We start from the raw sequence: 26,399 nt of genomic DNA on the forward strand, positions 1-26,399 counted from the left end.
CGGTGACAGGCCGGGGGGTAAAGGACTATATATCTCCATGTACAGTTTGAGATCCCAGGCCTGAGTGACAGCAAGGAGGGAGACCTCCACTTCCTTCCCTCTGAAGCTATAGAGAAAGAGGATACTGCTGCCCAGGTGGACGAATGGTGGCCAGTTTTGACCAAATCTTCTCAGACCAGAGAGGGTCTTCCCCAGAGGGATTCTGGGAGTTTTGGTCAGTCTTGGGTCTACTGGACTCCTTGAATGGAGTGAAACCCTAGGTTGCTGGATGTACCATTGCAAAAGAGACTGCTTTGGGGAATGAACGTTCCTACTGGTCTAAGATGTGTGCTTGAGTGACTTAAAATGAATATTGAAAAGATGTGATTTTATTATATGTACATCAGGCTCATAGAGCAGGGTGTATGGCTGCACTTCAGTGGCTCCCTATTTTCCTTGGAACAAAATCCAAACTTCTTGCCATGGCCTTCAAAGTCCTTAGACTCTAGGCCTTGTTCCCTGATCTCACCTCATCATTGCCCTTCCCCACCTGTGCTGTCATGCTACACTCAGACCTAATGACTTCTGTTTCCTCCAATACAAACAGTCTCTCTCTTGCATGGCCAGTGATCCTGCTGACCTCCTGCCTGGATTCCATCCCTACTGCCCAACCTAAGCTCCCCCAACCTAACCTGCTGCAACTTGACTCCTCAGATCTCACATCAGCTATGACTGCCCTTCATGACAGACCATGAAGGACTCATAGATTCAGGCAAAGGTGTCCCGATTAGGTTCATGCTCAGCATTATCTTGTGCCCCAGCATGAGGTTGTAGATTAAATTATGTCCCCCGGAAAGGATAGGTTGAAGTCTTAACCCTGGGTACCTGTGAATGTGACTTTCCCTGGAAATAGGGTCTTTGGAGTTGCAGTCAATTTAAGATGAGGTTATACTGGATTAGGATGGGCCCAAATTTGATTACTGGTGTTCTTATAAGAAGAGGAAAATCTGTATAGACACACACACAAATGTGTATGCCATGTGACAATAGAGGCAGGAATTGGAGTTATGCATCTACAAGCCAAGAAATGTCAAAGACTGCCAGCAGCCACCAGAAGCTAAAGAGGCATGGAAGGATCCTTCCCTAAGCCTTCAGAGACAGCATGGCCGGCTCATACCTTCATGTCACACAAAGAACCTCAAAAGTGTGAGGGAATACACTTTATGGTTCTTAACCACTAAATTTGTAGTCATTTGTTACAACAGCCCTAGGAGCATGATATACAAGGTATGCAGGATTAGAATTACCTATTTTTTTTTATTTCTTTCTATCACTATAGTAACCTCCCATAGGCCAAAGACTATATCTGGCTTGTTTATCATTAATAACCCAGCTCCTGGAACACAGAATGTTCTATATTAAAGATAAAATAAATATATGCTCCATAACTAAACAGGAAAAAAGATTCATCAACTGAGGGAAAATGGTTCAGTACAAAAAAGAAAAGAAAAGAAAAGAAAAGAAAAGAAAAGAGAAAGAGAGAAGGAGGGAAAGAAGGAAAAAGGCAGGCAGGAAGGAAGGAGGGTGAAGGGAGGAGGAATCTTTTAGGCTGCATCACAAAAACAGCAAATACAGGGGCGCCTGGGTGGTTCAGTCGGTTGAGTATCCAACTTCCCCACAGGTCATGATCTCACACTTCATGAATTTGAGCCCCATATCAGGCCCATGTCAGGCTCTGTGCTGATAGCTCAGAGCCTGGAACCTGCTTTTTGGATTCTGTGTCTCCCTCTCTCTGCCCCTCTTCTGCTGGCATTCTGTCTCTCTCTTAAAAACAAATAAACATTAAAAAAAAATTTTTTTTAAGAAATACAGCAAATACAAAGAAAAAAAAGAGTATTTTTTGTGTTACTAAATATAGGTCACATGAAACTTTCTACTTCAATCTTTTTGACAAGGTATATGATAGCTGTTATGACAATTTTTTAATACATCAAAGAATCCATTAAATTTTTTTCTCCCTTTATTTATTTTTAAGTCCAAGAGATGTCCTAGGGGCTGATCATGATTTGATATTTGGTAAAAACAAAATAAATTGCTTTGCAAATCTTCATAGTAGATGAAATTATATACTTTTGAAAACTTTACTAGCCTCACAATCATCAGCATCTTACATCAGGTAACGCACGTCATTGTTGGAAGCCCCAGATGCAAGTGCTGGCCATCCATGCCCGCTTCATTTAATCCTGAAAATCTTCCTTGCTTTTTCTAAATCTTCCTCACTGATAGGAGGCTTCCTCTGGCTGCCAGGCTGCAGAAACTTCTTCACGGGAGGGAGATTGCTGATTCTGGTCTTCAGGGCCTGCAATACACAAAAGCACAGCCTCAGACGGAGCCAGGGCCAGCCCCATCCCTGGCACAAGCCAGAGACCCTCCTAGACAAGGACCAGCTGAGTGCCCTCCATCAGCACCAGTGTGAGGCTAGGAAATGCACAGCCAGTGAGACAGGAAGATGGAAGGAAGAAAAGACAGCTCGATCCCATTTTCCCCAAAGATGTCTTTCTTTCAGGCTCTATTCAGTTTCTATTCAGTTTCTTCTTCCCTACACGAAAATCCTGTAGCTTCATGGCTTTTGTGCAATACAGGGAAGAGGATTGTGTCTGTCAGAATCCACACACATCAAGTCTCCAAACAGACAATGAAAACGTAGGAAAATTGCCCTGGACGAGAGACAGAAAATATAGAAAGCTGAACCATGAGACTGGTCAAAACCAGGCATCCCACTGAGAGAGGGACCGAGAGAGGGAGACTCGGCCCAGGGAAACATGATGTCTGCCCTTAGGAGCAGGTGCGGAGGGAAGAAATCAGAAGGCAGGAAACCTGCTCAGACAGGCACAGGAAGGAAAGAGAAGGACACAGGTGGATAAGGGAAATCCCAGAGAAACCAAGGACAGATGCCACAAAGCAATGGGGATGGGGAGACTGATGCCAAGCCCTGGGTCCTTCTCATGGTAAAGACAAAGTGTTCTTCTTGGGGAAGCATCCACCTCAGATGTTCTGGGCATGACAAGATTCTCTGCATGCCTCGACCAGCACCCAGGAGGTAATTAATGCTGGAGACGTGGGGACAGCCAAGTCCTGGGCAACGATGGGACCCGAATGTAAATGTTAGATTCTGGAGGGGGAGATGCGAGCCTTCCCTCCTGAAGGCTGTGAGAGAGATTACCTTCAGCAGAGGGAAGTTGGCCATAAGGCTGGGGTCAAGCTCTTCCACATAGTACAGAAGTTCAACCAGGTGAATGTCAGCCCTGCTCAGCCTGTTGCCAACAAGGTAGTCTTGTCCGTGGCTCTTTAACACCTGGCAGGTTTGAGGAATTACATCATGAGCACAGGCATGGTCAGGCTGGGTCCCTCTGCCCCTCCCCACACTCTCCAACCCAACCTCCCCACCTCTGCTGCCTCACTGAGGGGGTGTTGGCTGCAGACCCTCTTCGCTGCGCTCTGACTCAGTGTGACAGCAGGTCTCTGCTGTTCTGTCCCTGCTCCTCAGCTGAAGCCCCAGCTACCGTTTCCCTGAAACGTGTGCTCCTGTGTATCCCTTTCAACTATTCTGATGTATGCAACTTTTCCTAATAAGATGTTGGGGAAATTCACAAAATTTATTGAAACATCCCAATAATATGCAAATGATAACGTGAAGAGAAAACCCCACGGCATCACCAGCTTAAGGCAATTTGGGTAAATACCCTTTCACACTATGTACACATATAGAAACATGGATAATTGTTATGCAAAGAATATAAGACCACTTTAAATGCCCTATGGTAACATATGTTTTGCATTTAACTTACCATAGGGCGCTTTGATTTCAAAGTATAGGCTTGCTCAAGTGGGATGACTGTTCAGGTTTTTGTCATGTGAATGCGCCCCAACTCTCAGCACCACAAAGGTCAGGAAAGAGAGTATTTTTTTTAAGTTTATTTACTTACTTTGAGAGAGAGAGAGAGAACGTGCACGAGTGGGGGCAGGGGCAGAAAGAGAGGGAGAGAGAGAATCCCAAGCAGGCCCTGGGCTGTCATCTCTGACTAGACACACCTCATCTGTCCACCCCCAAGACACTGCCACTTTCTCCCGAAGGGCAGCTGGTCTCATGTCTCCCTATCTCCCTACGCATGCTGCCACAGTATCTCCTGATGCATTGCTCTCACTGTGTTCCTCTTGGATCAAAGCCCCTATGTGGTGCTCTGTCTGCAGGACCTACTCCAATGTCCAGTGTGGCTCTCAGAGCCTTCAGCAGCCCAGGCTCTAACTATGACCATGAAAGTCTGCCAAATAGAGAGTTCTCGATAGGCTCTTGGTAAGTTGAAGTCTTGTTGGAAAATTAAAACTTGGGTATCACTGGTGCAATTCTTCCTGCGTTAGTATTCAGGAAGGCTCATTGGAAGTGAAGGTAAAGGTTCAAGGGATGCCAGACGCTGTCTTTCTTTGTCCTCTATGTCCAGCACCCAAAGTGCTCAATGACTGTCCACTTACTTTTTCAAACACGGGGAGATAACGATCTGTTACTTTCTCTTTGATCTGGGCAATCTTGGCCTCTTTCTGATCAGGTGGACACAGAGGCAAAACGAGGATCATTTCATTCAAATCTGCCATACCTTCTGTGTACATATCTATCCTGAAAGACAAAATGACCAAATTGTCAAATGTCTTCTGCCTTGATTTTAGAGTTGAAAAATGTATGAGAATGGGGCATCAGGAGGTGGCAAAGTAATTCAGCTCCATTTTATGCATTTTTATATACCAGTCATTCAGCTCTGATTTTTACTTGATTTGAACATTTCATCCTAGAACAAGCCATCAAGGTAGATATGTGTCTAAAACTTTCATTATACACATGATGAAATAGAGGGACAGAGAGCATTGGTGACCTGTCCAGAGTCACAGGGAAATTGGTGGAATCCTGCAAATACCTACTGGGACCATACCTAGGGTCTGTCACCTCCATGGTGGCTTGTTCTGGGCACAAATGGAGTGTGACTCCATGTGGCTGACCTGCCCCCTAAGTGATCTCCAGAGAGAGTCCCTGGCACAACCATCTCAGTCATGTCCCCTTCCTCTCTCATCCTGTTACACCACCCAGGCCTGTTTAAACCAATGTCAGCAGGTTTTCCAATAATTTCCCACAGCACATGTTTCCACACTCTGTCCATATACAGTTGCCCAACTCTGGCCCTGTTCACATTTCTCAAGTCTTCACCTAAAATATCTCCTGAAATGGTGAAATACTTTGTACATTCCAAGTAGCACATATTCCAGCAGAGTAGTTTTGAATGTTCCAAGTTGGGCTTTCTGTAAGAGTTTTTTTTTTTAAATAAATCTTTATTGGCACATAATTCAATACCATAATGTGTACACTTCAAGAGTGTTTAAGTTTGTGATTTTTATAGTAAAGACACAGAATTCTGTACCATCACCACACACTAATTACAGAATATTTTCCTAGTCCCAAAAGAAATGCTGTATGCTTTTACACCCATTCTAATTTCTTCCCTCCTCCAGCCCCTGGCAACCACTAAACTGCTTTCTGTTTCTATATATTTGAATGTTCTGGATATTTCATACAAATGGATTCACACAATATGTGCCCTTGTGTCTGGTTTCTTTCATATAACATGATGTTTGCAAGGTTTATCCATGTTGTAGCATGCATCAGTACTTCATTCCTTTTCATGGCCAAACAATATTGCATTGATAAGTAGACTAACCACTCATCAGTTGATGCACATTTGTGTCATTTCCACATTAAGAATTTTAAGAACACCACTGCTATAAACATCTGTGTACAAGTTCTAGCATGGATGTGTTTTCAGTAGTCTTATTTGCATACCTAGTAATGGAGTTGCTGGAATATGGCAACTCTATGGTTCACTTTTGAGCAACTCATAACAGTTTCTGAGATTTAAATTTCAATCATATGGTCCCATAACCACAGAGAGAACCCACAGATATGGTTGTATTGACTAAATCTGGCTACTTCGGTCCTGTATCAAAATGCTCATGATAACCCTGGCATCTTGAGGACCATGCTCTGCTAACCTTTGTCAAGCGGCCAGTCCATATAACAGGCTGGTAAGTGAAGTTCTTGATCATCATTTTGATCATTTCTGAACCTTCAGAATCAGCGCCTTTGGATCCTTCTGTTCCCCAGTCTTATCTGCCAGACACTCAGACTCATCCTTTGTCTCCAGCTGTTGGCTGATATCCAGCTCCTAAAGGCCTGAGTACTGAGAATAGTGACTCCGCCATCTTTCTGGCTTCCTAGTTCATCAGCGTTAGCAAAAGACTGTCATCATATGTGCTCTATATGTGGACCAGTTCCTTTTCTGTAATCCCACTTGGTGAATCCACTCCTAGGGGAATCCCTCATCCTCACAGCTCTCTGTGGTTTTGGACCTCAATCTATACCTCCAAGTCCTGTGCTGCTGCTGGCCACGATCCCCCCAACACAGTCCTGCCTGCCCAAGAACCCAAATTTTTACATTAATTGCTGATGAAAGAATAAAAAAAAGTACTGTACAGAGCTCTCTCCTTTATGTCTTTCCCATAGAGGTTGTATTTGGTGGCAATGTAGTTGAGAATGGCTCTGGTCTGGACCATCTTCATTCCATCAATTTCAACCATTGGCACTTGCTGGAACATCAAATTTCCATCTTTTGAAAAAAGAAGGAAGAAGCAGAGTGACATACTTCATGGATCATACTCTTTTAACATGAAAAATGTTTGTTGCCATGACTGAAGATATAAAAGGAAACAAAAATTATTGCCTGGTAACATTTCACCATATCTGTATTTTGGTTTTTGCATCCTCCAATCCTCTTTGATCTCAGTCTGCATTTTACTTTTCACCTATTATTTCATTTATCTTTTTTGGAAAATTTTTTAATTCTTTTTTTTTTTTTTTTGAGAGAGAGAGAGAGAGAGGTGAGCGAGAATGGGGGAGGGGCAGAGAGAGAGGGAGACACAGGATCTGAAGCAGGCTCCAGACTCTCAGCTGTTAACACAGAGCCTGATGTGGGGCTCAGACCCACGAACGGTGAGATCATGACCTGAGCCAAAGTCAGACACTCACCGACTGAGCCACCAAGGCGACCCTCATTTATCTTTTTATTTACCATTCAGATACATGGTAGGTTCCTGTATTTTTTGTGGTTGATTTACTTTCATGGGTGTTTTAGGAAATGTTGAGAGAGGCTACACCAGGGCCAACATCGCATTCAGTTCAAATGAAACATTCCAAAGTAAGTCTCTGGATTCATGCCATTAAGACGAATTTGAAGGGAGATTTCTATGCAGGGTGTTTTGCTTGCTCCCCCAGTTCTACCAATGGACAGTGTGTATCGGGCAAGCCCTGGTTTCCTGACTCTGCTGATGCGAGTAGTGCTTGAACTTTGTTCTTCATCTCCATCTTCATACTGTCACTTGGCCTTTCAATTAATCCAACTAAACCATCTTATTATCTGAGTCTATGATATTGCTAGGATATAAGCTTGCAATAATCCGTCAGAGAAAAGAACTCACACAACTGCTGGCCTATTTCTACTCTTTTCATTCTACTGCGTGGGTTTGAGAGTCCTTGCCTGGGCAGGCTATGTGGGATCCTGAACTGACCCAGCTCACTTGGGGGCAGAAAAGCTGGAGAGTGCAAGGGGAGGGCATTCACAGGACACAGGGGGGAGGGGGGGATAGTTCCTTTAGCAAACACTCAGAGTTCAAGGTCCCCCCACCCCCAGCCTTGAGTGAGGTGGAAGATCTGCCCAAGGAGCCTCGCCCCTTACCTTGGAGCCACTCCTCTTCCATTCCACCACCCCCAGCTCCCACCACACTCACAAGTAGGTGTTCAAACCCTAACTTATGACTTCTACCTGATCCCCTCATCCGAGGAATTAGATACTGGTCTTACCATTCTTTAACTTATCCAAGTCTTCTGGAGTTTCTATAAATTTCTCTTCAAACTGGAAAGCAGAAACAGTGAATTAGCATACCTAAAAAATCAAGGATGCTTCTTTAAAATCATCTGATATTTGAAAAAGATTCATGTTTCTAATTATTGCACAAATGTCAAAAATGATATTTTGTAGATTGTTTAAATCAAAATCCAGATAAGACTTACACATTATGCTTAGCTTCTGAGTTTAAGTTCTTTGATGAGAAGAAATTTAATAATATATTAGGTGAAATCTGTTCATCTCTTAATAGCTGACAAGTTTTCTTTTAACATAAAACTCTTGACAGGTCATTTATAGAAGTAGAAGAATCTCCTAACTTATGTGAGAAACGTATTCTGATAGAGTCAATTTTTGGTCTAACTTAGGATGACAAAACTCAGATCTAACCTCTACTCCAGCTGAAGCCAGGAGCCACCGGATGGACTCCATTCTGCCACGTCCATTAAAGTAGTGAAGCTTGGGCTTCCCTGCCATGATAGACTCTGAATTTCTCTAAACATGAATGAAACAACAAACAAATGAATGAATGAGTGAACAGATGAACGATATCACAGAAGCAAAAACATACTTTTTGATGTTGGTCAAATAGCACCAACAGTGCTTAAGGAGTACCTGCCTTCCTCATGGAAGAATTAGAAGAGACCCTAGAATGTCTTTCAAGGCCCAATTCTCATACATCATTAGCCAGTCCTGGGAAACTCTTCCAAACCCTGCTTGTTACCTCCACTAGGTAAAGTCTGATTCTCTTGGCAGGCTAATAGGTGAGAGTGTGTGGTAAGGATGCAGGTGTGGGTGTAAGGAGGAGGGAGAAGGATTAGAGAATTGCGATTTGTTGAAACTCTGCTAATGATCCTGACCCAATGCCAGTCCTTTTGGATACATTATATCTTCAATCATCAAAATGGCCCTATGAACTATTTGTTATCAGACCCATTTTTCAGTTAATGAAACCAAGGCTCAGAGGTGAAAAGCCTTGTCCATAGTCTTCTCTAGTTAGTGATGGACATGGAAATCCACACCTAGGACTAAAAAGAGAGCAGGCTTGGAATCCACTCCAGTGCTGGCGCTGGATGCCTATGAGGGACACTGAAAGCAGAGGACATCTCTGACAAGACCAGGATGAGGAGCAGAGTCAGGCTTCCACTCCTGACTGTTATGCTGCTTTTGTTTAAAACAAAGTTAGGACTAAGACTCGCTTAACTGCAGCTCAAAAGACCCTGGTTCTTTTTTATTTTTATTTTTTTTTTAATGTTTTATTTATTTTTGAGACAGAGAGAGACAGAGCATAGCAGGGGAGGGGCAGAGAGAGAAGGAGACACAGAATGGGAAGCAGGCTTCAGACTCTGAGCTGTCAGCACAGAGCCTGACACGGGGCTTGGACTCAACGAACCGCGAGATCATGACCTCGAAGGCTTAACCAACTGAGCCACCCAGGCGCCCCAACCCTGGTTCTTTCCATAGACACAGGATGCTAATTGCTAATTTCCTTCAATTCCCTTCCTTTTTTTTTTTTTTTTTTTTGATTCTACATTCTGCCTTTACTTGGTGCACTTTATAATCTGAAAAACAGGATATTACCATATTAACATTACAATCAATGGAACAGAACTAACATTTCTTCAATGTCTATCATACAATGGGTATTCTCGCCTATTTATCTTCAATTAATCCTACAAAAATCACCTGAGATACATTCTGTTATTAGTGTCATTTTAAAGTTGAGGATACTGAGGTTTCTTGAGTAACTTGCCCAAAGTAAGTGGTGAAGTTGGGACTCAAACCTACCTCTAACTCAAAGACAAAGGCTTTATTTTCTACACTGGTGTTTTTAAAAAATGCGTGACAATCCTTCAGTGGATTGTGAAATCTACTAATTTTTAAAATGAAGTAGGAGAAAATAGAAAATATCAGAGTGCATTCATGTAGAAACACAAACTTTGTTTCATGAGGCCTTAGCTTCAATTATGTGTTTGTTGTGTATAGGGGCCTGTGCATGAGTACATACTCATTTGATCAGTGTAATGGTACTTTGTGATACTTTGTGTCTGGTCAATGAAATTTGAAAGCCCTTGGTCCATCCCAGGCTGCGAACAAAGCAGGGAACCAGATAATAAAACTCAGTGGCTCAAACAATGGATGTGCTATCATAGGTGTGAATGGAAACACACAGGACTCATTAAAAGGTGGAGTCCCCAAGGCAGGTCTTAAGGAGGAACAGTTGCCTTTTCTATGCAAATCCCAAGCTCTGTTTGCAAAACGTTAAGATTGTCTTGCAAAATTTTGTTGTGGAGTTTGGGACAAAAATATACCTCCCTTACCCAGTGGATACATCTTTGAAAAACTGTGTGACTTGAATTTTAGAATTTTAGATATCAAAATGTTTTTCATGTCCACATTTTTCATTTGGGACTCAACAGTCAAATCTTTAGAAAGTAAAGAACCATTTGGAAACATAGTTACTCAAGTCATCTGTAATTAGAGATTTTGTTTATTGTACTTTTTTACCACAGGGAATAGAGGTACTATGACTCAGCAGAATGAAAAGAATAGCGCTCATGCTATGTATGTTTTGAACTACAGGTCACAGAGCTGTGATTCAAACCCTCACACTGCTTACCCATGGACTGAGGATCAGGTTACTAAAGGAAATGATATTTACCTTACATAATATTTTATCATAGGACTCCCCCTGATAAGCAGCTTTGTTCACCTTCTGAAGGGGAGGTCTCCAGAGGCCTGATAAAGGCTGGGGCAAAGGTTATCAGAGAACTTTGCCTGATCAAGACAACAGCAGATTTCTGGTTCTGCCCCGGCCATGTGCGTCCCTTATGTCTTCCGTGTCTGGCCCATCCCCCATGCCACTGGCTCCCTGATCCAGGCACTATGGAGTCTTTCCTGCCCCAGCCCTTTGCATGGATTCCAGCCACTGCTTCTCCCTGCTGCTGGTCACAGCACTAGCACAAGGCCTCACTGTCAACTCGGGTTGAAAATGATCCCTTCTCTCCCAACATCCTGTTTCTTACCTGGTAACAGACCTTTCACTGCTCCTTCTTCAACACTTTGTTTCTGGTGACATGTAACATATATCCTGCTTTCAAAAAGTTTCCTTCAAACTTTCTCGACTAACATCATTGATCAGTTTCATGTACTGAGAAATGATGGTTCACAGGAACAAGACAGGAGCCTGATAGGGTTTAGATAACTGGCAGCACACAAAAGGCCCAGTGGTGACTCCAGTTTAATTGGGTCCAACCCCCAAATCATGATTCTCTTACCCAAGTAATTCAGAGCAAGGTGAAGGTTGCCAGGCTGAAAGCCAAGGCTCCTCCTGCCTCCCAGGACAGCATGACATGTTCATGCTCATTGCCTCTTTGACCACCATTTGTCTGTTTTCCTGCTCTTCAAATTAGGATTGTGCCTTATCCTTGTCAACCCTGCTCTCTTGAGCATCTTGCAAAGTGCTTGTCTTCACTGTCATTTTAATATCTTCTGCCATACATGCTATATCTTTTCCCGTGGATTCTGTTATGCCTGGACAACTTCTGGATTGTTACAGTGATGTCACTGAAACTCTAGTCTCGCCTGTCCAAACCTGTCTTTCCCCACCAATGTTAACACTTAGGACAGCACATCGTTGACTCTTATATTCTGATTGCAATGACTTGTGCATTCTAGCTAGGTGAATTTCTGTGCCTTTTAAAGGTGAATTAAGTGTTCTGCTGATTACCTACTTTTCCCATCAAGATTTCTTGAGTTTGGGAGTTGGAGAAGTCACATAATCTAGTGATTCTTAAGTAGGGGTGATTTTGCTTCCCCACACCTTGGAAGACATCTGATAATGTCTAGAGACATTGTTAGGTATCAAAACCAGAAAGGAGAGTGTTGCATTGTCAGCTGGGTAGGGATCAGAGATGCCTCTGATATGGCATGAGACCATGCTTGATGTGCCTCCGAATGCTTTTTGTCTCCTACTAGTCATTCTGCATTTTATCTGCTTATTTTTCATCAACGTGTTATCCTAACAGACACATTTAATGGATACTTAGTTGAAAACGTCTTATGGTTGATTGCAATTAGCTACTGTACCTATGTAGTCTTTCCAGGATAGGATGCACTGCCATTTTGGGAAAACACAGTAATTCTCCATTATCCATTGGCACTTATTCTGCTCCACAGGCTGCCTGTCACTGGTCCTAGGGTGGAGCCTGACCCCTGCACTGTGCTCTTTCTAGAAGTACTGAGTGAAACAGAAAGAAACCATGAGAATCTTAACTGTGTCAACAGTACTGCTGAAGTAACCATTTCTTGCAAAACTTGTAAATAAGCTCTCATTGTAGATATTTTAAAGGTCGAAGTTCACAAATTTGAGAAAATATGTATGTTAACACTATTGACAAGTACATTCTTTAATTAAATGTACATTTCTATAACAAATATTTTTAACTAAACAACAATGGCAACAAAAGAACAATTAACAGGACAGCTCCCCACAACACAGAATAAGCCAGCCTAAAGTGTCAAGAAGGCCAAGCTTGTGAAACCCTGTTCCAGCCCTTCTCTAGGTTTGCCATGAGTTGCCCAGAAAGAGAATAGGGCTTGCCAGTCAGCTAATCAGAGCAGAGACTTACTTAGAATCTAGTTCTGCTGACATTCAGATTAATTTTTTCTCTTATATTAAGTCTTAATTTTTAATTTTTACAGCCTACATCACATCACTGTATCATAATTCACAACTATTGCGTGTTGACTATAATGGTTCTCTGTGTCTGTGTGGGATACATTCCAAGACCCCCAGTGGATGCCTGAAACCTAGGAGAGTACCAAACTCTACATATACTATGTTCTTTTCCTATATATACATACATACGATGAAATTTCATTCATAAATGAGGCGCAGCAGATGAACAACAATGACTAATAATAAAATAGAACAATTCTAATGATACGCTATAATAAAATGATGGGCAATTTATAACATACGAATATTTTTCTTTCTGGAATTTTCCATTTAATGTTTTCAGACTGCAGTTACCACAGGTAACTGAAACCGCAGAAGGCAAACGACACGTAAGGGGGCCACTATGCTTCCACAGAGAAAGTAAGTCTGGCAAAACACTCACACTCTCTCCTGCACTAGTCATATTCTCAGATTGCTGAAATGGTATCGTTCTTTTTTCCCCTTATATCATTCAGTTTTTTCTACCTAAATCCTTATGTCCTAGGTTTCTAATCTCTTTATTTTTATATTTCTGTAAAGATGTATCCAACAGCAAGTGAATAAACATCTCTTGGGGCACCTGGGTGGCTCAGTCGGTTAAGCATCTGACTTCAGCTCAGGTCATAATCTCACAGTTCATGGTTTTAAGCCCTGCATCAGACTCTGTGCTGACAGCTCAGAGCTGGAGCCCGCTTCGGATTCTGTGTCTCCCTCTCTCTCTGCCCGTCCCCTGCTTGTGTTCTCTCTCTCTCTCTCTCTCAAAAATAAATAAACATTCAAAAAACAAAACAAAACAAACAGCTCTTAAACTGTTCCCCAGACACACCAAGAAGTGTAATGTGAGTATAAAACAGGCTTTTCCTTGTGCTAAGGACACATTTGAATGCAGTTTTCTGGTAACCTGGAGAAGAGGATGGAAGGCAATGTCTGAAAACTTAGAAAAGCAGTACTTACCTTACTGAGGTCTGTTTCCCACTAGGCTCAGCAGCTGCGTGCCAATCCTTCCTGCGTTTATAAGCTCTTTGATAGTTAGTAACTCCTCCTCTGTGAGGTGGGTAGAGTTCAGTGGGGGAAAAGTCACTCCCACAACGTTCAGGGCCTTGGCTTCTGTGACAGATTTGAAGGAAATGGCGAGTCACCTTCTTATGAAACAACTATTTAATATGTTCCTTTTCAAGGTTGGCAATTCAAAGATTAAACAATTTCTGACTGATTGGACTCTCTCTGCTAGTTAGTGAGGTATGGCTTTGGGAAGAAATTTACAGTGAGGTTTTCATGAATTGCATACTAGGACCAAGACAGATGAAAAACCTCTACCACGAGGCTAGCAGATCTCGGGAATGCCTTTTATATTGGGTTTTAAATAAAATACAGGGCACCCAATTGAATGTGAATTTCAGATACATAATACATTATCTTTTGGTACTGGCACAAAAATAGACATATAGATCCATGGAGCAGAATAGAGAGCCCCAGAAACAAACTCATCATTATATGGTCAGTTAATCTTCAAAAAGGAGGCAAGAATATACAATAGGAAAAAGAGTCTCTTCAACAAATGGTGCTGGGAAAACTGGACAGCTACATGCAAAAGAATGAAATTGGACTACTTTCTAACACCATTACAGAAAAATTAACTCTCAATCGATTAAAGATCTAAATGTGAGACGTGAACTGGGAAAATCCTAGAAGAGAACACAGGCAGTAGTTTCTCTGACATCAGCCTTAGCAACATTTTTCTTTCTTTTTTTTTTAAAAAAAAAATTTTTTTAACGTTTTTTTTTTTTTTGAGACAGAGAGAGACAGAGCATGAACAGGGGAGGGTCAGAGAGAGGGAGACACAGAATCTGAAACAGGTTCCAGGCTCTGAGCTGTCAGCACAGAGCCTGACGCGGGGCTCGAACTCGCAGACCCTGAGATCATGACCTGAGCTGAAGTCGGCCGCTTAACCAACTGAGTCACCCAGGTGCCCCGCAACATTTTTCTAAATATGTCTCATAAGGCAAGGGCACAAAAGCAAAAATAAACTGTTGGGACTGAATCAAAATAAAAAGCTTTGCACAGAACAGAAACAATCAACAAAACAAAAAAGCAACTTCCTGAATGGGAGAAGATATTTGCAAATGATACACCTGCTGAGGGGTTAATATCCAAAATATCTAAAGAACTTATTTATACAACTCAACACCCAGAAAACAAATAATATAATTTAAAAATGGGCAGAAGATATCAACAGACATTTCTCCAAAGAAGACATCCAGATGGCCAAGAGACACATGAAAACCTGCTCAACGTCACTCATCGTCAGGGAAATACAAATAAAAACCACTATGAGATATCATCTCACTCCTGCGAGAATCGCTAAAATCAAAAACACAAGAAACAATGAGTGTTGGTGAGAATGTGGAGAAAAAGGAAGGCTTGTGGTTGGTGGGAATGCAAAATAGTGCTGCCCCTGTGAAAAACACTATAGAGTTTCCTCAAAAATTAAAATTATAATTACAGTATGAGCCAGTAATTCCACTGCTGGGTATTTACTCAAGGAACATGACAGCAATGCAAATATATATACATATATACATATATATATATATATTTATATATATGTATATATGTATATATATGTATATATGTATATATATGTATATATGTATATATATGTGTGTATATATATATATGTGTATATATATATATATATATATACACACTCCAATGTTTATTGCAGCATTATTTAGAATAGCCAAGATATGGAAGCAACGTAAGTGTACCTGGACAGATAAATGGGTAAAGAAGATGTGGTGTGGGGTGCCTGTCTGGCTCAGTTGATTGAGGGTCCAACTCTTGATTTGGACTCTGGTCATGATCCCAGGGTTGTGCGTTCAAGCCCTGCATCAGGCTTCACACTGAGTGTGGAGCCTGCTTAAGACTCTCTCTCTCATTCTCTCTCTCTCTCTCCCCCCCGCCGCCCCACTTCCCCACTCACCCTCTCTCTCTCTCTGCCTCTCTAAAATAAAATAAATAATTAAAGCAAAGATGTTCTGTGTATTTACACAAAAAAATATTACTCAATCATGAAAAAAATGAAATTTTGTCATTTGCAACAACACAAATTGACCTAGAGAGTATAAAGCTGAGTGAAATAAGTCAGTCAGAGAAAGACAAATACCATATGATTTCACTCATCTGTGGAATATAAGAAACAAAAGTAAAAAGAGAAACAAAAAAACAAAAAAAACCCAGAATCTTAACTATAGAGAACAAACAGATGGTGATCAGAGGGGAGGTCAGTGGGGGATTAAGAGTATGAGTAGTGTGATGAGCACTGAGTAATATATAAAATCTTTGAATCACTGTATTGTACACCTGAACCTAATATCACACTGTATGTTAATGATGCTAGAATTAAAAAAATTTTTAATTACAAAAATAAAAGCTTTCAAAAAATAAATACTCATTTAGTATAAGTATGCCTTAATGTTGTTTGGAACATACTTAACACTAAAGAATTATTGTTTACTTGAAACTCACATTTAACTGGTATCCTGAATTTTTTCTCCTAAATCTAGAAATCCAGTTTGTATGCTTTTTTCTCACTGTCACACTCCAACCAGCCTTCCTAGCCTCTGGGCCTTTGCACTTACTATTTGTTCAGTTTGGAATACTCTACCTAAAGCTACTGTATTTATCCAATTATGTTCTTTCTAACAGTATTTTGACATTATATGTTTACTACCAGTTTTCTCCATGGACTACGAACTCTTGGAAAAGAGTCTTCATCTTGTTTTCAGTCAAGCCCCCATTGCCTGGCACAGCATCAGACACACATTGGCATGTAGAGCTCAATAAATAATATGCTGTTTTAAAATAATTAAATGGAAAATTTCTAGCAAATGCAAAAGTAGAGGGAACAGAGTAATAAATCCCGATGTACTCATCCCCCTGCTTCAGCAACTGCCAACAATCTTTTTTCATCAACACCCTGTAATGGGTGGTATACCGGCCTCCTAAAAAGATAGGTCCATGTCCAAATCTCTGGAACCTGTGAATGTGATCTTATTTGGAGAAGAGGTCTTTGCGGATGTCATTAAGTTAAGGAACTTGAGATGAGATCATCATGGATGATCTAAGTGGAACCTAAATCCAATAACACATGTCCTTATAACATAAGGAAAAACACAGATACACAGAAGGTGAGGTGGTACAAAGATGGAGGCAGAGATGCAGACGATGTGGCCATGAGTCAAGAAAAGCAAGGAGTGCAAAAAGCCACCAGAAGCTGGAAGAGGCAGGGAAGGATTCTCCCCTAGAGCCGCTGGAGGAAGAGCAGCCCCACCACCATCTTGACTCTAGACTTCTGGCCTCCCAAAGTGTGAGTTCTGTTGTTTTAAGCCTTCCCTCTGTAGTACTTTGTGAGAGCAACCATAAAAAACCACTGTATACTCCCATCTACTGCCCCCCAATATCATGGGAGTTTGTGAAGAAAACCCTAGACAGTGTATCACTCCATCTATCAAACATTTAGTACATTATCTCTAAAATGTAAACAGTTTTGGGGTGCCTGGGTGGTTCAGTCAGTTAAGCATCTAACTTCGGTTCTGGTCATGATCTCATGGTCTGCAGTCCATGGGTTCCAGTCCCACACTGGGGTCTGTGCTGACAACTCAGACCCTGGAGCCTGCTTTGGATTTTGTGTCTCCCTCTCTCTGCCCCTCTTCTGCTGGCATTCTGTCTCTCTCAAAACTACATGAACACTAAAAAAAAATTTTTTTAAGAAATACAGCAAATACAAAGGAAAAAAAAGAGCATTTTTTGTGTTACTAAATATGGGTCACATGAAACTTTCTACTTCAATCTTTTTGACAAGGTATATGATAGATGTTATGACAATTTTTTAATACATCAAAGAATCCATTAAATTTTTTTCTTCCTTTATTTATTTTTAAGTCCAAGAGATGTCCTAGGGGCTGATCATGATTTGATATTTGGTAAAAACAAAATAAATTGCTTTGCAAATCTTCATAGTAGATGAAATTATATACTTTTGAAAACTTTACTAGCCTCACAATCATCAGCATCTTACATCAGGTAACGCACGTCATTGTTGGAAGCCCCAGATGCAAGTGCTGGCCATCCATGCCTGCTTCATTTAATCCTGAAAATCTTCCTTGCTTTTTCTAAATCTTCCTCACTGATAGGAGGCTTCCTCTGGCTGCCAGGCTGCAGAAACTTCTTCACGGGAGGGAGATTGCTGATTCTGGTCTTCAGGGCCTGCAATACACAAAAGCACAGCCTCAGACGGAGCCAGGGCCAGCCCCATCCCTAGCACAAGCCAGAGACCCTCCTAGACAAGGACCAGCTGAGTGCCCTCCGTCAGCACCAGTGTGAGGCTAGGAAATGCACAGCCAGTGAGACAGGAAGATGGGAGGAAGAAAAGACAGCTCGATCCCATTTTCCCCAAAGATGTCTTTCTTTCAGGCTCTATTCAGTTTCTATTCAGTTTCTTCTTCCCTACACGAAAATCCTGTAGCTTCATGGCTTTTGTGCAATACAGGGAAGAGGATTGTGTCTGTCAGAATCCACACACATCAAGTCTCCAAACAGACAATGAAAACGTAGGAAAATTGCCCTGGACGAGAGACAGAAAATATAGAAAGCTGAACCATGAGACTGGTCAAAACCAGGCATCCCACTGAGAGAGGGACCGAGAGAGGGAGACTCGGCCCAGGGAAACATGATGTCTGCCCTTAGGAGCAGGTGCGGAGGGAAAAAATCAGAAGGCAGGAAACCTGCTCAGACAGGCACAGGAAGGAAAGAGAAGGACACAGGTGGATAAGGGAAATCCCAGAGAAACCAAGGACAGATGCCACAAAGCAATGGGGATGGGGAGACTGATGCCGAGCCCTGGGTCCTTCTCATGGTAAAGACAAAGTGTTCTTCTTGGGGAAGCATCCACCTCAGATGTTCTGGGCATGACAAGATTCTCTGCATGCCTCGACCAGCATCCAGGAGGTAATTAATGCTGGAGACGTGGGGACAGCCAAGTCCTGGGCAACGATGGGACCCGAATGTAAATGTTAGATTCTGGAGGGGGAGATGCGAGCCTTCCCTCCTGAAGGCTGTAAGAGAGATTACCTTCAGCAGAGGGAAGTTGGCCATAAGGCTGGGGTCAAGCTCTTCCACATAGTACAGAAGTTCAACCAGGTGAATGTCAGCCCTGCTCAGCCTGTTGCCAACAAGGTAGTCTTGTCCGTGGCTCTTTAACACCTGGCAGGTTTGAGGAATTACATCATGAGCGCAGGCATGGTCAGGCTGGGTCCCTCTGCCCCTCCCCACACTCTCCAACCCAACCTCCCCACCTCTGCTGCCTCACTGAGGGGGTGTTGGCTGCAGACCCTCTTCGCTGCGCTCTGACTCAGTGTGACAGCAGGTCTCTGCTGTTCTGTCCCTGCTCCTCAGCTGAAGCCCCAGCTACCGTTTCCCTGAAACGTGTGCTCCTGTGTATCCCTTTCAACTATTCTGATGTATGCAACTTTTCCTAATAAGATGTTGGGGAAATTCACAAAATTTATTAAAACATCCCAATAATATGCAAATGATAACGTGAAGAGAAAACCCCACGGCATCACCAGCTTAAGGCAATTTGGGTAAATACCCTTTCACACTATGTACACATATAGAAACATGGATAATTGTTATGCAAAGAATATAAGACCACTTTAAATGCCATATGGTAACATATGTTTTTCATTTAACTTACCATAGGGCGCTTTGATTTCAAAGCGAGTGGGGGCAGGGGCAGAAAGAGAGGGAGAGAGAGAATCCCAAGCAGGCCCTGGGCTGTCAGCACAGGGCTCAGTCTCACCAACTGTGAGATCAGGACCTGGGCTGAAATCAAGAGTGGGATGCTTAACCAACTGAGTCACCTGGGTGCCCCAGCCCATAGTTTCCATTTAGCATGATTTCAGGTAGTTTGGATCTTGAAACATTCTCTTCTTACGTCCAAGGAGAAACATTAACTGAGATAAGCACTGTCTATAATGATGGAACCTTATTTCCTTAGTTTGCATGGCTGTCCTCTGAAGTGTGAGAGCCATGCCTTCGAGTAGCTCAATTCTTTTCTCCCTAACAGCTCTCCATCTGTATCTTCCTCTTCATCACACTGCCCCCATCTCTGACTAGACACACCTCATCTGTCCACCCCCAAGACACTGCCACTTTCTCCCGAAGGGCAGCTGGTCTCATGTCTCCCTATCTCCCTACGCATGCTGCCACAGTATCTCCTGATGCATTGCTCTCACTGTGTTCCTCTTCGATCAAAGCCCCTATGTGGTGCTCTGTCTGCAGGACCTACTCCAATGTCCAGTGTGGCTCTCAGAGCCTTCAGCAGCCCAGGCTCTAACTATGACCATGAAAGTCTGCCAAATAGAGAATTCTCGATTGGCTCCTGGTAAGTTGAAGTCTTGTTGGAAAATTAAAACTTGGGTATCAATGGTGCAATTCTTCCTCACAGTCAGTTTTTATGAAATGCCTTGAGAGTCAGGGTGCTGCGTCAGTATTCAGGAAGGCTCATTGGAAGTGAAGGTAAAGGTTCAAGGAATGCCAGCCACTGTCTTTCTTTGTCCTCTATGTCCAGCACCCAAAGTGCTCAATGACTGTCCACTTACTTTTTCAAACACGGGGAGATAACGATCTGTTCCTTTCTCTTTGATCTGGGCAACCTTGGCCTCTTTCTGATCAGGTGGACACAGAGGCAAAACGAGGATCATTTCATTCAAATCTGCCATACCTTCTGTGTACATATCTGTCCTGAAAGACAAAATGACCGAATTATCAAGTGCCTTCTGCCTTGTTTTTAGAGTTGAAAAACATATAAGAACGGGCATCAGGAGGTAGCAAAGTATATAAGCTCCACTGGATTCAATTTTTAAATGTTTATTTATTTTTGGGAGAGAGAGAGAGAGAACAAGTGGAAGAGGGGCAGAGAGAGGTGGGAGAGAGGATCTGAAGCAGGCTCTGTGATGACAGCAGAGAGCCCAATGTGGGGCTTGATCATGACTGCGAGATCATGACCTGAGCTGAAGTCAGATGCTTAACCGACTGAGCCACCCAGGCACCCCTGGATTCATTTTTATATGCCAGTCATTCAGCTCTGATTTTTACTTGATTTGACCATTTCATCCTGGAACAAGCCATCAAGGTACATATACATGTCTAAAATTGTCATTATACTCATGACCAAATAGAGGGACAGAGTCACAGACAAATCAGTGAAATCCTGCAAATACCCACTAGGACCATACCTAGGGTCTGTCACCTCTGCCATGGCTTATTCTGTGCACAAATGGAGTGTGACTCTATGTGGCTATGACTTGCCCCCTAAGTGATCTCCAGAGAGAGTCCCTGGAACAGCCATCTCAGTCATGTTCCCTTCCTCTCTCATCCTGTTACACCACACAGACCTGTTTATGTGCCCAACGTCAGCAGGTTTTCCAATTATTTTCCACAGCACAAGTTCCACACTCCGTCCATATGCAGTTGCCCAACTCTGGCCTTGTTTGCATTTCTCAAGTATTCACCTAAAATATCCCCTGAAATGGTGAAATTCTTAATACAGTTTCAACCAGTGCATATTATAAGGGATCTCTTTTTCTTTTGTTTCAAACTGGCTTTTCTATCTTACTTATAAAAATACTGGTTCTGCTGAAATATATTCACATAATTGTCACCCTTTACAATGTATTTCTGTAATTTTTAGTACATTATGAAACCATCAACACATTCTAATTCCAGAACATTTTTATCACCCCCAAAACAATTCTGTGCCCGTGACAGCCACGCGCCATAATCTCATCCCTCCAGCCCCAGGCAACCACTCAACTACTTTCTGTTTCTGTTGATTTAAACATCTGGACATTTAATACAATTGAAATCATACAATATGTGGCCTTTTGTGTCTGGTTTCTTTCATATGGTATGTTTTCAAAGCTCATCCTTGTTGCAGCAGGCATCAGTAATTTATTTTCTTCGTGTTTAAATAATATTCCATTGTATGGATATTCCACCTTTTGCTCATCCATCCATCATTGATGGACATTTTATTTATTTCACCCTTGTGACTACTAAGAACAGTGCTGCTATAAATGTTTGTGAACAAGTTCTTGTGTGAATATTTTTTTTAATTCTCCTGGGTGCATATGCAGCAGTAGAATTACTGAAATATGACAACTATGTGTAATTTTTGTGTACTTGCTGAGAATCCTTTATAAGATTTAAATTTCAATCATGGGGTACCATCACAACAGACAGGAGATTGCCCAGACAGCATACTGACTAAATCTGGCTGCTTCAGTCCTGTATCAAAGTGTTCAAAGTAACCGTGGCACCTTGAGGACCAGCCTCTGCTAACTTTTGTCAAATGGCCAGTTCATGTAACTGGCTGATAAGTTAGGGTCCTAGTCATTATAATTTATGTAATTTCTGAAACTTGTAATTTCTTAATTTGTAATTTCTGAAACTTGAGAATCCAAAGGGTCCTCCTTTGGATCCTTCCTTTCTCGAGCCTTATTCTCTAGACACTCAGACACTTGTCCCTTGTCTCTAGTTGTTGGCTATCTTCAGCTCCTAAGGCCTGAGTACATGAGTCATGTTGCACCATCTTCTTGGTTTCATAGTTCATCAGTTTTGGAAACCTCTGTCATTCTGCTATACCTCTAGACACACCCCCTTATATAACCACACTCACTTGAGCCCACGCCAAGTTTACTATTTCCTCTCCCTGGTAGGTCTCTCCTGTGCTAGACCTCAGTTATACCACCAAGGCCTCTACTGCTGTTGGCCATAAAACCTGTGAGCACAGTCTTGTTCATTCAGGGAAGGAACTAGATTGTTCCTCTTAACTGTTGCTGAAAACCCATAAAATGTACCAAACAGGGCTCTCTCCTTTATGTCTTTCCCTCAGAGGTCATATTTGGTGGCAATGTCGTTGAGAATAGCTCTGGTCTGTACCATCTTCATTCCATTGATTTCGACCATTGGCACTTACTGGAACTTACAGACTTCCATCTTTTGAAAAAAAGAAAAAAAAAGCAGAGTTAAATGTTTTATGGATTATACTCTTTTTGGATGAAAAAAAAAGTTTGTGGAAATGACTAGAGATTTTTTTAAAAATGAAACTAAAATGACCTGCTAACACTTTAACAGAATGGCATTTTATTTTTAGGTTCCTGGAGTCCTTGTTTTTCCTCTCAGTCTTTTACTCTTTACCCTTTTATTTCATTTATCATTTACCCTCTTTATTTCATTTATCTTTCGATTTCTCATCCAGGTCGATGAGAAGTCCCACATAATTTTGTGACAATTTATCTTCATGGAGACTTTAGGAAGATGTTGGAAGAGGGCTACAAGGCTGCCAACCAGATGTCATTTCAGATGGGAAGTTCCCAAGTAAGTCTGCAACAGCACTCCAGCCCGTCCTAAAGGTTAACTTGCTTTGAGTTAATACACTCCTTCCTTGCTGACCTAAGTCCCTGGATCTGTGACAGACTGGCCACGGGCCTTGAGGAGTGAGGGATCAGACCTTTCCCAGGCTGCAGAAGCCAGTGGGTTTGTTTGAAGATGCCTTGGCTTTCTGATTAACACAGCAATTTTTTTTTCAGCAAAATATTTTTTATTTTTTAGGTCATACAAATGATTTTACTAACCTCCCTTTGTGTATCTGTAGACCTTAACCTCCTCTGCAGAAAGAACAGCACTCCTGCGTATTATGAAACAGGAACTAGACCCGCTCACACAACTCTGAGCAGTGAGATGACATTTGCAGCTGGCATCAAGTCTGTGCGTAATCGAGAAATGTTGCAGACCGCTGCATTCCCTTTACTGATTAACTACCCTGACCCCCCTGAAAAATTCCTTTGGAAACCTTGGAGTCGGCTTTTGGACAAGAGTCTGCTTCTCCCCATGTGTCCAGCCTCCTGAATAAAGCTCATATTCCTTTCCAATCAAAACCCACCTCTTGAGTATTGGCCTTTTGAATGACAGGCTTGGAGCTCATAAACAAAGCTCATGGTGTTCATGGCACTTAAATGAGTTTTGAAAGAGAGTTCTATGGAGGGGTTCCTTTCCCTGCTCTTCAAAATCTGCATTATTTGATAGGATATTAGCTTGCAATAACCCATCAGAGAAAAGAACTCACATAACTGCTGGCCTATTTCTACTCTTTTCATTCTACTGCATGTGTTTGAGAGTCTTTGCGTGGGCAGGCTATGTGGGATCCTGAACTCAGCTCACTTGGGGGCAGAAAAGTTGGAGAGTGCAAGGGGAGGGCATTCACAGGACATGGTGGGGGGGGGGGGGATAGGGAGGTGGGGATAGTTCCTTTAGCAAACACTCAGAGTTCAAGCCCACCCAGCCTTGAGTGAGGTGGAAGATCTGCCCAAGGAGCCCCGCCCCTTACCTTGGAGCCACTCCTCTTCCATTCCACCACCCCCAGCTCCCACCACACTCACAAGTAGGTGTTCAAACCCTAACTTATGACTTCTACCTGACCCCCTCATCCGAGGAATTAGATACCTGGTCTTACCATTCTTTAAGTTCCCCAAGTCTTCTTGGAGTTTCTATAAATTTCTCTTCGGACTGGAAAGCAGAAACACTAAATGAGTTCTTGTTATTTCATTCCATAACATTATAGAACTTTGAAACCTGAATGGCGCTGTCTGGTACATACTATGCAGAAGGTAAGATTTCTGAGTGTGGCCAGGAATGCAGAGGAGCATGATCATGGCCATTTGGAAATTTAGATTAGACCCATCAAGACAACAGCATGGGCTGCAGCACGTAACAGCTTATTCTTGTCAGTTCAATTGACCTCCACCTGCTTGGCGATGGGGTTGTCATTGGCAATGATTAGGTTGTGATTGGGAAGGGGGATGTCATTTTGGAGGGAAGGAACTGAGAAGTCCTTCTAGTTATGAGTTTAATATCTCAGAAAAGCCAGTCTCACCACATGAGACAGACAGGACATTGCGTGTGCCCCAGTGTGGGCTATGCCACTGGGAACCGTGACCAACTCAGATGTTGCCACCAGGGGCCTCTGAGGCCATTTATATCACTACATTCCATTTTATATTTAAAGAAAGAAAGAAAGAAAGAAAGAAAGAAAGAAAGAAAGAAAGAAAGAAAGAAAGAAAGAAAGAAAGAAAGAAAGAAAGAAAGAAAGAGGAAGGAAGGAAGGAAGGGAGGAAAGGAAGGAAGGAAGGAAGGAAGGAAGAAAGAAAGAAAGAAAGAAAGAAAGAAAGAAAGAAAGAAAGACAAAAGTATCACCTGGAGAACTTGTAGAAGCACAGATCCTGGGCCTCCTTGAGGCGAGATTCTCATTTAGTTGGCTCAGATGGAGTTCAGGAATTTGCACTTCTACCCAGCCTTTCCACCTCTGGGTATATACTCAAAAGAATTGAAAGCAGGGTCTTGAAGAACTACTTGTATGCCCACGTTTATAGGAACAGTATTCACAACAGCCAACAGGTGGAAGCACCCAATGTTCACTCAGAGATGAATGGACAAACAAAATATGCTGTGCACACCCAATAGAATATTGTCTAGCCTCAAAAAAGAAGGAGATTCTGACACATGCTACAGCATGGATGAACCTTGAGGACATTATGCTAAGTGAAAGAAGCCAGACACCAAAAAAGGCAGGTACTGTATGATTCCATTTACATGAGATGCCTAGGGTAGCCAAATTCAGAGAGACAGTGGTTGCTCAGGGTGGGGGAGAGGAGAATGGAGAGTTGTTTCACAGGTACAGAGGTTCAGTTTTGCAAGATTAAAAGGAGTTCTGGAGATGAAAGCTGGTGACAGTTACACAACAATGTGAATGTGCTTAATGCCACTCAACTGTACACTCAGAAATCAGTAAGATAGTAAAGTTTATGTTATATGTATTTTGGCAATCAATCAGTCAATCAATCAATTGCATTCTAAGCTCCCTGATGGAAATGCGGCTGGCCAATGAACCCACACAGTGGAGCAGCCTTACAAAGAGGACTCCACCAGTCATAAAAACATTGGCTCTGTATACAGATTAGCTCTTGGGGATATCAGCTTCCCTCTTTATCACTTGGTAACTTGGTGTTTGCTCTCAATAGAGCAAATCTCTTAATCTCTCTGGGTCTTTGTTTTCACATCCATAAAATGGATGAGAGCCTGGACCAGGTGATCCCTGTTTCCTTTGGACTAGGTGAGTGCATTCTTCGAATCTAAAAGTGCCTCCAGGAAAGAGCTCCAGTCAGCAGATGGAAAGCCTGTGCAGTATATACAGTGTGGGTCTAGGACAGTCCAGACTTAGTCTACAGGGAAGAAATAAATTCTTTAGGAAAACTTGGTTCAGTCAGGTTCTGAAGGTTTTGGATCATGTTCAACATGCCTGGAATCTGACAGGTGGTCACTGGAATCTCTGATTTCAATGTTTGGTCATCTCCAGAAATGTAGAAGTTTAGTACAGAAGGAAAGCTACAAAAATGACCATGGAAGCCATCAAATTACCATTAAGGAGATTTTTATCCAACATTTTTAGAGACATATACTAAGGCAAAAGCAAACAATGGCCTCATTTGATCACTTTTTCCCATTATGTTTAAAATTCAACTTGTCTGCTCATATTACAACAGGAACAAAAAATTCCAAATTCATTTCAATGAAGCGAG

General features: G+C 42.2%; 2 protein-coding genes across 6 annotated transcripts in view; both read right to left on the reverse strand.

The window, feature by feature from the left end:
* Nucleotides 1-1,855: 1,855 nt before the first annotated feature.
* Nucleotides 1,856-13,796, reverse strand: LOC125165188 (glutathione S-transferase A2). The gene is made up of 7 exons (XM_047857772.1): nucleotides 13,654-13,796; nucleotides 8,370-8,474; nucleotides 7,937-7,988; nucleotides 6,554-6,686; nucleotides 4,510-4,651; nucleotides 3,203-3,334; nucleotides 1,856-2,338 (listed from the first exon to the last, which is right to left on the reverse strand). Exons 2-7 carry the CDS (start codon nucleotides 8,454-8,456, stop codon nucleotides 2,213-2,215), a joined length of 672 nt encoding a protein of 223 aa, XP_047713728.1. The 5' UTR covers nucleotides 8,457-8,474; nucleotides 13,654-13,796; the 3' UTR covers nucleotides 1,856-2,212.
* Nucleotides 13,797-18,831: 5,035 nt separating this feature from the next.
* The window catches only part of LOC125165186 (glutathione S-transferase alpha-4-like), a 31,687-nt gene continuing 24,119 nt past the window's right edge, over nucleotides 18,832-26,399 (reverse strand). Inside the window, exons 6-8 of one of the 5 annotated variants that reach the window (XM_047857768.1) lie at nucleotides 24,278-24,330; nucleotides 22,742-22,761; nucleotides 20,393-20,505 (exon numbers count right to left, since the gene is read on the reverse strand). In XM_047857768.1, coding sequence (XP_047713724.1) covers nucleotide 22,761; nucleotides 24,278-24,330 — 54 coding nt within the window. In that variant the 3' untranslated portion in view covers nucleotides 20,393-20,505; nucleotides 22,742-22,760. Of the gene's footprint in view, nucleotides 18,964-20,363; nucleotides 20,506-21,157; nucleotides 21,288-22,622; nucleotides 22,762-24,277; nucleotides 24,331-26,399 lie in introns of those variants that run through there. The other 4 variants (XM_047857767.1, XM_047857769.1, XM_047857771.1 and 1 more) reach the window with 4 other exon arrangements.

This window comes from Prionailurus viverrinus, chromosome B2 (assembly GCF_022837055.1).
Source record: "Prionailurus viverrinus isolate Anna chromosome B2, UM_Priviv_1.0, whole genome shotgun sequence".
In the NCBI taxonomy this organism is placed as follows: domain Eukaryota; kingdom Metazoa; phylum Chordata; class Mammalia; order Carnivora; family Felidae; genus Prionailurus; species Prionailurus viverrinus.

Coding starts and splice junctions, on each gene's coding strand:
- LOC125165188 (XM_047857772.1), bottom strand. CDS start 8,456: ATGGCAGGGAAGCCCAAGCTTCACTACTTTAATGGACGTGGCAGAATG. Junction 4,652..6,553: donor GACATAAAGGAGAGAGCTCT/GTACAGTACTTT, acceptor TTTGTCTTTCAG/GATAGATATGTACACAGAAG. Junction 2,339..3,202: donor CCAACTTCCCTCTGCTGAAG/GTAATCTCTCTC, acceptor TGTGTATTGCAG/GCCCTGAAGACCAGAATCAG.